This window comes from Gorilla gorilla, chromosome 3 (genome assembly GCF_029281585.2).
Source record: "Gorilla gorilla gorilla isolate KB3781 chromosome 3, NHGRI_mGorGor1-v2.1_pri, whole genome shotgun sequence".
Taxonomy (NCBI): domain Eukaryota; kingdom Metazoa; phylum Chordata; class Mammalia; order Primates; family Hominidae; genus Gorilla; species Gorilla gorilla.
The window spans coordinates 24,709,322-24,722,607 of NC_073227.2; the positions used below are offsets into that span (position 1 = coordinate 24,709,322).

A 13,286-nucleotide genomic window follows, 5' to 3' on the forward strand; every position below is an offset into this window, starting at 1 on the left:
GGTTCTTTTATGATATTCACTTAAAAAATCAGGCCAAGAGGAATAATTTCCAAAATCCACATCGCTGATTAGAGGCATAAACTCAGGTCTGACTCTACTGCTTATGTATGAGAGATCCTTCCAATTGTGTTCTTTTTCTCTATCATAGTAGATTTTTATCATTTTGCTTATATAGATTTTATACTTTTAAAATTAAAATTATTCCTACGTATTTTATATACGCTCTTGCTTTCATTCATTTTACTTCTCTGCAGTTATTTTTGACAAACATGAAAGGTGCTAATTTGTATATCGATAGTGTACCAGGCCAACTTGGGAACCTGTTGAAAATGCTCTCAGTTAACTGTCTTGGATGTTCACCAGCAAAAAAATGATGTGTTACTATTGCTAAGGTGGCAAGTCTCTCCAAATTGATCTACAGATTCAATATAATCCTCATCAAAATTCTACTCTGAACACAGATGCATGAAGGAAATGAAATAATAGAAAATAAAATGTAACAGTATATCATGGAAATAATTTACCACGATCAAGTAGAGTTTAACCTCGTAAAGTTAGGAAATAAATCAACAAAATAATTCTTGTGAATAGTACAACAGGCAAAAGTATACTTGATCATCTCCTTAGTCGGAAAATGGCATTTGCTAAAATTTAACTTCTGTCAGTGATTAAATAAAAAACATTAATTAGAACATTTAATTAATTTATTTTTATTTACTTATTTAATTAGAGATGGAGGTCTTCCTTCCTTATGTTGCCCAGGCTGGTCTCAAACTCTTGCACTCAAGTGATCTCCCAGGCTAGACCCAGCCCTGGCCTCCCAAAGTGTCGGATTACAGGCGTGAGCCACCGTGCCCAGCCAGAACTTTTTAGAAGATCGTTTTCTTTACATATGATAAGATTGACAACATCATATTAAATGAATAAACACACTAGAATCAATTTTATTAAAACCAAGAATAATACAAAGATGCCTGTTACCACTGTCAACTATTTAGCACAGTTTAACTTTTAGCCAGTGGATTAAATAAAGAAATAAAAACAAAAGATAAGTCCATTGAAAAGGGAGAGAGAAGATCCTCAATATTTACAAATGAATTAATTATATTTTTTAAAAAATTCTATAGAATGGAATGAGAATTACAGAGAAAATTAATTATTAGAATTAATAAGAAAATTCAGTAAAATTGTTCAATTAAGACATCAGTGTACAGAAATGTAGCAATTACTAGAGCATAGAATGGAAAAAATTTCCATTGGTTGGTCACCTGATTATGAGGAAACAATTGTAATGAATCTCATAGGCCCCTGCTTTTGGAATCCTTGTGATTTAATGTGGAGATGGCAAATGGAAGAAACCCCCGCTCACAAGCTCTGCTGCTTTGCCATGGCAGGCGCTGCTGAGTTCACACCTTTCTTCCCTCTGAATAAGTTACTACCTCAGATGCTTTCCCAATGCAAGTTCCCGAGAGACTACTCACCGTCTTAGATGGCGAGGAAAACAAAACTTGTTTGATCCCTTATAGGGCCTACGTTTTCCCAAATTTCCTTTTTCTGCAAAATGAAAGTTTTCATTTTTGTGACAGTGGATTTCAGCTATATCTCAGAAGCCCATGCTATTAAAACAATTTCATGCTCATTTGTGAATTTTTGAAGATCTCTCTTACGGCATTAATGCTTTCACTAGAACATGACAGAGGAGTTTGTAAACCCCAAAAGAGTAAACTACTTGTAACAAATAATTGAAAGAGAGAGAATGACTTATTATTACTGGATTGACCTAAATTTGGAGTCAGAGAACAGGGCTGAAGATAGAGCATGTCAGCTCTGGAAGGCATCAAAACGAGAACCAGTTTGCTTATCTGAGGAATTTTTTTTTTTTTTTTTTTTTTTTTTTTTAGATAGTCTCTATCTGTCACCCATGCTGGAGTGCAGTGTCACAATCTCGGCTCACTGCAACCTCCACCTCCTGGGTTCAAGCGATTCTGCTGTCTTAGCCTCCTGAGTAGCTGGGATTACCGTACGCACCACCACACCCGGCTAATTTTTGTATTTTTAGTAGAGACAGAGTTTCACCGTGTTAGCCAGGCTGGCCTCAAATTCCTGATTTCCAGTGATCTGCCTGCCTTGGCCTCCCAAAATGTTGGGATTACAGGCGTGAGCCACTGCTCCTGGCCAGGAATGGATATTTTCAGGAGATTATTTGAAGGCTACTGGAAAGTGAGAAATGTTTCATTTGTCTAGAATGGTAAAGTTTTAGAGTGAATAGAAACTGAGAAAAAAGGTAGGGTTTGGTGGGGCTTTTGATGTTGCTTCACCAATTTCCTTAATGTGTAGTTTTGGTTTTTTTTTCTCCCGATATGGCGTCTTCCTCTATCGCCCAGGCTAGAGTGCAGTGGCACGATCTGGGCTCACTGCAACTTTGCCTCCTGGATTCAAGCAATTCTTCTGTCTCAGCCTCCCGAGTAGCTGGGACTACAGGCACGCACCACCACACCTGGCTAATTTTTGTACTTTTAGTAGAGATGGGGTTTCACCATATTGGCCAGGCTGGTCTCAAGCTCCTGACCTCATGACCCACCTGCCTTGGCCTCCCAAAGTGCTGGGATTACAGGCATGAGCCACTGTGCCTGGCCAATGTATAGTTTTAAAAACTTTTCAATGTCTTTTTCAGCTCAGTGGCTTCAAGCGAAAAACATCTTTATATAAACACCAACAGTTCAAATGCATTAGGTTTTGTTTAAAACCGAAACTTCCCAATACTCCCAATGATCTGAGACACCATCTTAACTCTTCTGATGAATAAAAGGAGGTGGCCAGAGAGGAACTTTGTGGAAACAACCAGACACCCAGCTATGTGTATGTGTATTAATGTGTTACCATCCACCCTCTCTCTTAGTCTTTCCTGACAATACACAATCACAGCATTTGCCTTTCCCCCAGAAATCTGAGGCTTAACAGAGAAAAAACAGATTTTGGCGTCCTGCACTGATTCAAACTTGACCTTGCTATTTTCTATCTGTGCTACCTTGGCAAATTATTCACCCTCTCTGAGTTTACAAAACACTTGCATCCCCAGGTTGCAGTGAAGGATAAATTAAATGCAAAGTGCTACATGGTAAGTGCACAATACATTTGAGCTCCATACCTCTAAACTCCTAGAGCTTTTATCTTCTGTGCTTTGTTGACACCTTGAGTTTATTCAGCCTTATGTACGTGGTTAGCATTTTATGCACTGTCCCTTATCCCAAGTCAATTGAGAGCACCTTGAAGGTGGAGGCTAGGTACAGGAATCTCTAGTTATGCTTCACATGGTGTTAGGCATATGTCAGATACCCAATAAATGAAGTTTGATTTAACAAACTCTTTTGAACCTTCAACAAGCCTATCAATGATAAATAAATTCTAATAGGATGAAAAAAGGGAATGGACCAGTCATAAATAAGTGGGGTAATACATTACAGGATCTTCCATTAGTGGACCATTATATAGAAACTAAGATTATGTTTTTAAAGAATACTTAATGAGGTAGCTCATGATATATTATTTAATGAAAGGGGTAGAATCTGTAATTGTCTACTCTGAATATGATCAGTGTTGTAATGTATGTGAGACAAGAAGACTTGCAGGATATGTATCAAAGTATTAGTATTGATCACATTAGAGCAATGAGATTACTTTCTTATTGTTCCTCTTTGTTCAAATGATGTACAATGAGCATGTATTACTGTACAATCAGGGGGAAAAAGCCTAGCAATTTTTTCTTATGGAGGATGGAGGGGATATTCCATTATAAAATGAATTTCCTAAGGATGCTGCAAATCCTGCTTTAGGGAAATTGATCTTGATGGCCTTGTTCTCACAGTACCCCACCCCACATAGCACCAATGTGAGTTGTGTTATCCTATTGCATTAAATGTTCACCCCAAGGTTTAAGAGAAATAGAGAAAGAAAGGATTTCCTGCAGGACTGGGCCACTTATTTATAAGTCCCTTGTCAGATGCCCTTGAGATTTCAAGGTCCTAAAAAGGGGCCTCCCTGCTTGTGCCATTACCAGGTAAGCAAAGTCTTGACCTCTGATGTACTCTTTGACAACCCCTCAAAATACATAGTGAATGGCAGCAGGGTGGATGTCAGGACCCCTCTCCCAGGCCAGAGGATGCTGACCTGCAGACTGTGTACTTGACATGACAGCAAGTCTAATAAAGTGGCTCAGAGTCAAGATGGCATGTTGTCATTTGTGAGTTCTGCAACTTTGAGAAAACTGTTTAATTGTTCTGTCTTATTTGCACAATGGGGGGTAATAACTTCACCTCACTGTTAAAGACTGAATGTTTATGTCCTCCCCAAATTCATATGGTAAAATCCTGATCCCCAAAGTGATTATATTAAAAAGTGGGGCCTTTGGGAGGTGACTAGGTCATGAGGGTGCAGCCCTTATGAATGGGATTACTGCCCTTATAAAAGGGACCCCTGCTGCTCTCTCGTTTTGGCCATGTGAAGATACACTGAGAAGTTGACAGTTTGCAGGGAAAAGACCCTCACCAGAGCACGACTATACTGGCACCCTGATCTTAGACCTCAACCTCCAGAACTGTGAGAATAAATTTATGTTATTTATAAGCCACTCAGTCTATGGTATTTTGTTATAGTAACCCAAACTGACCAAGATACCCACCAGGACATTGCAGATTCAGTGTCATCATGCTTGTCAAGCTCCTAACTTAACCTATGGAGGATAACCATTACAGTGACTCTTATTAGACCAGCATGGTTTCATGAAAGGAGCACAGGCTTTGACCTTGAGGACCCATGTTCAAAGCTCACTTCACCACTTATTAGCTCTGTGACAAAGGGTGTCACTTAACCTGTGTAAGCATCAGTCTTCATATCTGCAAATGGGGCTTATGATACCTCCTTCCAAATGTGGCTGTAAGGAGTAATGACCATGCATAGAGTGAATGCAGTAGCCAACAGCAGCCAGGCGGGTAGCAAGAGTGAGTGAAACAGGCTGAATGTTACAAGCTGGAGAGCAGCCAACCAGGGCAACTGTGACTCAACACCAGGCAACTGTTACCATCCAGCAATTCAGAAGTGTGAGGCTGTTGTCTGATCTGATTTTTTAAGAAAAATAAGATACTTCAATTTTTATAGGAAATTCATCAGTTTTCAAGTGCTGGCAAATAATAAGAAACTGTTCAGGCAACATTATATAGGCCACCAGTGGTAGATTGGATTCCTAATTGTTTACTTATAGCCTTTGCCATTTGACTTTGCAAGAGGCAGAGTGTATTTCCCCGCCCTACAGATTCTGGGCTTGTCCTTTTGACTTGCTTTGGCCAATGGCAGTGTGAGCAGGTGTGTGCATGTGTGTGTGTGATTTGACATGGTCTCTATCACTTCTGCCCTGTGCCAAGAGAAGAGCATTCCATGGAGGGCCACTGTTTCTGAAAGAAACATGAGGGACAGACCCACAACAGAGTTGCCCCAGCTGATGAACAGTTAGTTCCATGAGTGAAAAAAAAGAAAGTGTTGCTTGTCATCAGCCATTGAAATTTTGAAATTATTACAAAGCAAAATCCAAGTAATGCATTACACTTAAGTTCCCAGTTTAAGACCACCGAGGTAAAACATCTGGCAAGTGACTGGTAGATAAAATGTTCTTGACGAATGGTTATCATTACACTTATTCTGGTCCGGACAAATCTCATGGGGTTTCTATACTAAAAGGCAGGCTTGGTCCAATCCCTTGCAAAATGTTTGTTTTGTGCTGATTTGAGTTCTGAGAAACTTAAACACACTCATCTCTGTCTATCTCTTGCCACCTTATATACTTACAGGGATAAATATTACCACTAATCTTGGAATTAACCAACTTGCTTTTGATTTTACAGGCTCCTAGGCGGAAAAGACTTGTCTTGTGTCTCAGATGAGACTTTGGACTATGGACTTTTGAGTTAATGCTGAAATGAGTTAACACTTTGGGAAGTGTTGAGAAGGCATGATTGGTTTTGAACTGTGAAAAGACATGAAATTTGTGTGGGGGTGGGAGGGGCAGAGTGATATGTTTTGGCTCTGTGTCGCCACACAAATCTCATCTTGAATTGTAGCTCCCATAATTACCACGTGTTGATGGCAGGACTTGGTGGGAAGTGATTGCATCATGGCGGTGGCTTCCTCCATGCTGTTCTTGTGATAGTGAGTGAGCTCTCACAAGATCTAATGGTTTTATAAGGAGCTGTTTCCCCTTTGCTCACTCACTATCTCTTGTCTGCCACCATATAAGACATGCCTTTGTTTCTCTCTCACCTTCCGCCATGACTGTAAATTTCCTGAGGCCTCCACAGCCATGAGGAACTGTGAATCAATTAGACCTCTTTCCTTCATAAATTCCTCAGTCTTGAGTATGTCTTTATAGCAGTGTGACAATGGACTAATACAATGGCAAAAAGTGGTGTCATGATTTCTTACTTGGAATTTCTTCACTCATTCAATCCAACCATTATGTATGATAGAGGTTAGATATTAAGAATACAGATTACAATGATTAAACTTCTCAGAGCCAAAGAAGTCTAATGGGACAGTGAGGGGTATTCAGCAACAACAGAATTTGAAAGGAAATGCTGGAATGAAGCAAGAATCAGGTGCTTTTGGACCCCAGATGGGGCAGTCAAGCCTAACCAGAGGTGGGGAGATGTCTCAGAGGACAAGAGAATCAAGCAGAGTTTTTAAAGACGAGTAGCTTTGGTTACATAAGAAGGTGGAGAATGGCATTTTAAGAGGATAAATATTTAAAGACACATGAGGCATAAACATTTGGTGTATTCAGAAAATAGTAATCTAGGGTAGTGAGTTAATCAGGTCTAAGTGGGGAGGGAGTGAAAATAAAACTGTAAGGTAAGCTGAGGCTTGGTTGTAAATTGCCTTGGTTGTTGTAGATGTTTTTTTCCCAAAGGTGACAGCTATCAATTTCTTCCCTCCTGGTATGCACGTGCCATTTACCCATCATAAGTGTAGTCTGTCCTTTAGTGCCTTGAACCTGGGCTGGCTTGTGGCTGCTTTGGTGGATAGCATACAGAAGAGGTGCTTCAGTGCCAGTTCTAGGCACTGGCAATTTCTATTCCCTACGTTTTGGGATGCTGTCTCTTGCAACACCCTCTCCTAGAACCCAACCATTATATTATGATAACCTCATAGAGAGGCTATCAAAATGCACTTCAGTCAACAGCACTGGTTAAGCTCCTACCCAATAGCTAGCATAGTGAGGGCACCATCTACAATGTCCAGCCTAGTCAAGGCTCTGATGACTTCTCCCCCAGCTGCCATCTGACACTCTAAGGTATAAATCACCTGGCAAAGAGCAGTGAACTCTCAGAAGGGTAACTAATAATAATCAAGTGTTCTCTTGAGTTAATAAGTTTTGGATTGTTATACTATGCAACAACAAATAACTGGAATAGGTGTTAGATAAATTGTTCTATGCATCATCTGTAATGATTGTGCAATAGTTTGAATATGTCCCCCAAATTTCATGTATTGAAAACTGAACTCCCAAGTTTATGCGTTGATGGCATCTTGAGGTGGGGACATTGGGAGGTAATTAGTGTTAAATAAGGTCATCAGGGTGGGGTCCCTATGTTGAAACTGATGGCTTTATAAGAAGAGAAAAAGTGATCTGAGCTGGCAAGCTTTTGCCCTATTGCCATGTGATGCCCTCCACCATGTCATAATGCAGCAAGAAGCCCCTCACCAAATGCTGATACCATTCAATTGGACTTCCCAGCCTCCAGAACTGTGAGCTAAATAAGCTGATTTTATTTATAAATCACTCAATCTGTGGTATTCTGATATAACAGAAAATGGACTAAGATTGTATATATAAATGACTTTAAAGAATTGATAAAAGAAAACCTAAAATGGTGAGATGAGGGTGAGGGATGCACTGGAAGTTATCTTAAAAGTACACAGTGGGAAAGCAATAAAGTATCTGTTTCCCTATATTTTCATTAGTTCTGTTGCTATTACAGTATACACATGTAACAAACCCGCACATTGTGCACATGCACAATAAAACTTAAAGTATAATTTAAAAAAAAGAAAAAAGAAAATAAATAAAACATTAAAACAGAAAAATAAAAAGTAAGAATGTTCTAGGAAGGGAATGTAATATTCTAGGAACAAAACAAAACCAAACCAGGCTTTATAGTCAAGGAAGATCCAGGTTAAAATCCCAACTGTTGCATTCCTGATGTAGGAGACCAGGGACAACTTACTTAATGGAGCAAGCAAATTTGTGCCCACATAGATGTCCTTTATTAAGCCAGAACACTGGTCCCAAGATACTGTTACTGTTGCATCTAGTTGGTTTCTTCTCTGTAGAATGCCCCTCGGTTGATGAAGCCATCTTGCTGTGAAGGTCACAAATCCCTCATACGTTCTGGGGATGGTTCCCAATCAATGAAGGGTTGATATTGATACAGGTACCAAAAGGCTGGGCTGTAGCACAAGCGGGGATAACTCTTCAGTGAGGTCTACAAAGCCTTCACCTCATGGATTAGGCCCAGGAAACTGACTGTGGAGGCCCATAGCTTTCCTTAGTTCTTTCTTCTTCCCTATCCTGCTTTTCCCACTCTCATATATATGTATATATGATTTTATATATTATATATATATATAATTTTTTTTTCTGTAGAACATACCCTTAATAAACCTCATGTCCCTGAATCCCAGCTTTAGGCTCTGCTTCTAGAGATCCGAACCTAAGACACTTAACCTTTCTTTAGCTTCCCCTTTTCAAATCCCCTTCCCAGAATTCAGTGAGATGATAAATTGAAATTGCCTGGCACTTAATAAACACTCAATAAATAATAACAGATTTCCTCTCTCATCTTTCTTTATCATTAGCGCAAAGTGAAAAATATGAGTAATGTTCTTTAAACATAAAAGATCCTCCAGTGAATTTTCCTTACTCTGTATAGAAAAATAGGCAGGTGAGACATTGATTTTTAAAATGGTAATCGTGCTTATGCTATGGAGTTATCATGAGGATTAACTGAAATAATGAGCCTTAAGTAGAGTTCTTTAGTGCAGAGCAAGCACTCAGTGACTGGAAGCTACTGCCTTTCTACTTGACTACAACCTCCAAGAACACCATCCAGTCTATCTATCTTTTCATGTTGTATCCTCGGCTAGCACAGGGCTCAGCACAGAGAAGGCGTTTCTGTGTTTGCTCAAGAAGCTGCAGTGAACAAGGAAAGAAACAATACTTCATAAAAGATGGCACAGGTTGTAGGACAGTGCTTCTGTGGCCTCGAACTGACCCAATTCTCTCCTCTTTCTTGCTCTTAGTTCTCAAGAATAACTGTAGCATGAGCTGGGAATGAAACATCCTAAGATAAGGGGTGCCTGGCTGAAACAGCCTGAGCTCTGGTCCCAACCCCTCCCCTCATAGAAACAGGATGCCCTTCAGTGCTTTAGTCCAGCGTGTCACATGACCCCAGGGTATAAAACCCAGGTCCGGCTGCTTTCCAGGGTCCCTCAGCTGTGGTGCAAATGGGGCTTTGCACCACAGCTGAGACTCCATCTGCCCTGGGCAGCTTTTCTGAGTCTTGGGGACTAGGTCCCATGAATCCTAGGCTTCTGTTGTTTCTTGCTGCCTGTCTGTAAGTAATAAACCTGCTCCATGTAATTTGTTGCACATAAATGTCTTCTGGCTCACTGGACTCAGACAAGTTGGTAACCAGTGCACAGTGAACTTACTTCACACAGATTTTATGGTTCCACTTCATTTGGAGTCTGGACCATGAATCTAAGCTCAATACTTCTGATAATTGTGAGCAGATTGCTACACACGTACTCACACAAATAGCCAGATTCACTTGCTTTGGTCATTAACACAGTTTATTATTGGCACACTTATCAGTAAAGCATACATAAAATACAGCTGTTTTTTAACACACGGAGCCACTGTGTCTTTACATGTGTGGAGGAACATATTAATATGCAAATGGAAAAATTAGTTCTCTTATAAAGTTTCACATAAATACACTGGAGTTGCCCAAAAAACGAAAAGTCCCCATAAAAGAACCAGGTGAGAGCTTTACAAAATATCATACAAGAAATATACTATAAAAAGAAAGGATGGTCAACTCAGGTACAATTAGAAAACACACAAAGGTTCAGGTTTATTAAACTGCCTACAAAACCAATGGATTACATGGCTTGAAAATATTTGGATCAACAGCAACTTTACAAATGCATAAATTCTTAAGGGTCCAATTGTCTTTCTTTACTTAAAAATCTGCCCTGGTGTCTTTGATGAAAAAAATGACATTTCTTGTTTCAGCACTTGGGCTAAATTGAGTCGACTCAAGACAAGAACCAATTGACATCAGCTCAACCATAAATTACCTTGCTGGGCCCTCTTAGCTGTTGCCCAATGAAAGAAAACATAAAGAAAAAAAAATAAGGTACATTTAAATTACTTTCCAAAGCTGATTTTTTTGTCTTTTCTTTTTTTACTGAAACAAGAAACTCTCAGATGCAAGTCAAAAAGCAGAAAATATTTTACAATATTAAAAAGTCATTTGTAGTTAGGTTCAGCATATTAATGAGATCCTGAGCACTGAGCATTTATGGACAATATGGCCTTCGTTTGATGCATAAAAAGGAAATTCAACACAAACACGTTGTTAAAACCGTGCCAGAAGATGCGCTAGAGTTTTCTCTTGTTTTAATTACAATCAGTGCCAGTATCTGTATTACCTGTGAAGGCCTCCAAGAAAGGGTCATGGAAGCTTATTGGGAATAATCCTCTCAATTAGAAAAAAAGAAAGAAGAAAGAAAATCAGATCATTGTGGTTTAGAAATAGATATTTGCATGGAAAAGTTTTTATCTCTTCTGTTTCCTCTCCTGTAAGTAAAGATCTGCAATTGTAATGATCACCCACGGGCCTATTGACAGTGGATTCTGGTGCTGATCATCTTATTGGGAAGCCTGGGGTGGGGGGTTTTCTGATTTGGTCTCTTGAGTGGCGGGAGGTTTACTGTTCCATGGGCTGTTGTTCCCCAGCGCGGGTGAATTGTTGAAGTCCTCCTCGTCGTCCATGCCGTTGGCCGCATCATATTGCGTGTTTTCTAATCTAGTGATTAGCCTTTCGTCCTCGTCCCCAAACTCACCTCCCATCAGAGTTGGCTCTCCTACCACCATCACATCCTGTGAACAGCAGCTGACATTATTACAGGGAAACCTTGGGAGAGAGAAGCTCAGCTTAAAATAACAGTGGGAGGAGTCGGGGAATCTAGGACAGACACACTCGTGTACTGTACAACGGGGTCAAGTCTCAATGTCGGGGGCCGAGACGCATATTTGATTTCTACAGGAAATAAACATCGCCTCCTGATGTGTAACAACCACGCGAGTTTATGTCCTTAGTGCGCAGCCTGACACTGGAGAACGAGCAATGCTAGCAATCTGCAGAAATAAAAAAATGTATTTTTCAAAATTAAAAAAATCCATGCTTTCAACTTGCCGACATTGGGGACTTTTGAGAGGGCTGTGGAACCTTCTGCTGGGTGCTTCTCAATACCTCCAAAAATCTGCCACTTTTATTTAGGGCCTGTAAGTGGCTTTGGAAACTAGCAGTGACCGGAGACACACGTAAGGTGCAATTCTGCAATATTCACACAACTCATTCCAAACGGTATTTTCTCTGTCCCAGGGATGATATACATTTTAATTGAAGACAGAATCTCTCTTTTTCTCTACTCAGCCAGGCCCTTTTATGCAGCCAATATCCTTGACATTCTGCTACTTAATTATGGTAATTAATTTAGGTAAAGTTTTCGATAAAAACAATGTTCACACTGATTTGACAATTTGCATAGCTAATTAAGTCATTAGCAAAAACCTGCTGATTGCCAACAAGCCTTGAATTTACCATCTGTTATTTCATGGTGCCTGTCACCTATCACCACACAGGCAACCCTGCCACCCATCTGGGCAGTAAAGAGAACCGGTCTGTCCAGCTGGTGCCGTAAAGGGAAGATGAAGAACGCTAATTATAATTACATTGATGAAGCTGGTAGTCATCAGAGATGGAAGCGTGCAAGAAGAATCCATCTAATCACTCTTTTAAGTACAAATTGTCCTTCCATGCAAATAAGTAAGCCACCTACTGTAGCTGGGAGCATGGGGAGGCCACAGCTGGAGAGGCCAGGGATGGGGAAGAAGAATGCACACACAGGGCAGAGCTCCAGCTTCTTTGTTCAAAGGGGACCATATGGGGTTGATGAGTGACCTTGGCATGGGACAGGACATCTGTCAGGTGGATTCTTTTGGGCAGGCTCTGAGCAATACTCCACTTAAAAGTGCAGTAACTTCAGGAAAGTGACCAACTGTGATCAGCCTCCACTGAGGCCAGAGAAAGTAGGGCTAGCCAGATGCTTTTGGAGATGAGAGGGTGGGGTTTCCAGTAGAAAGGCTAATGCAATAAAATATTTTGACAACTGGGCAGAAATTCATTTTACTAGAGCTTTGCCCAGAGAAGGCTTTCCTGGGACAGTAGAATGGAATACTGCCTACTGTCAGGAGAAGGACCAGTGGGATTTTGAAAGTGTCCATTGAACAAATCCCTTAGTTACCCCCTAGTCTTTTACAATGGAAAACCTTGTTTTATTTCTGCTCCCCACCATTCTTGAGTTAGGGGAGATAATTAATAGGTTTCCAAACTATGTTTTCTGACTAATCATTCTTGTGAATAGATAAAAATGATTTTAAAAAGAAATGTCCCAAATGGAGTAAGTGCCTAAAATGTGAGCTTGGTAAACCCAGCAATAAAAATGCCAGGGGATATTCAGCTCTGTGCTTCCAAGATTTATTTATTTATTATGCAATGAAGAACTAGAAATGACAGTGACATGGAACGAGACTCATGAAGACTGTTAAGGTGAGATGCAAAGTAGATACTGTCCTTCTGACTGGCAGAAAGGATGACAGGATTTTAGATGGAGTGTGGCCACCGCAGAGGCATGAATGGTATTCAGTTAGCTGGGCAGCTGCATTGTTACCTGTTGGGGGATGTTCAGGATAAAAGAGTGCCACTGAGTTATAGGCAATTAGGAGATGACACTTATGATCAAGAACAAAGGGAGATGGAAAGAATAGGGCTAGGTTGTACAGAGCATGACCTGAGGGTTAATCTCATTTCATGACTTGTGTCCAGCACACTTGAAGGGCTTGGAAAACACATGCATAAGGCGTCGCAGGGCAGGAGAAGGATGTTAAC

At 40.3% G+C, this 13,286-nt stretch overlaps 1 protein-coding gene and 1 long non-coding RNA gene across 14 annotated transcripts in view; one reads left to right on the forward strand and one right to left on the reverse strand.

The window, feature by feature from the left end:
• LOC134758301 (uncharacterized) overlaps positions 1–13,286 on the forward strand; it is a 222,307-nt gene that overhangs the window by 97,980 nt on the left and 111,041 nt on the right. The gene's annotated exons all lie outside the window — the stretch shown is intronic.
• The window catches only part of LDB2 (LIM domain binding 2), a 393,312-nt gene continuing 389,908 nt past the window's right edge, over positions 9,883–13,286 (reverse strand). For 5 of the 13 annotated variants that reach the window (XM_019025618.4, XM_019025621.4, XM_055385448.2 and 2 more), the window contains one exon: positions 9,883–11,215. In XM_019025618.4, the coding sequence (XP_018881163.3) occupies positions 10,985–11,215 (231 nt within the window). In that variant the 3' untranslated portion in view covers positions 9,883–10,984. Of the gene's footprint in view, positions 11,474–13,286 lie in introns of all 13 variants that reach the window. The other 8 variants (XM_055385449.2, XM_055385454.2, XM_055385452.2 and 5 more) reach the window with 2 other exon arrangements.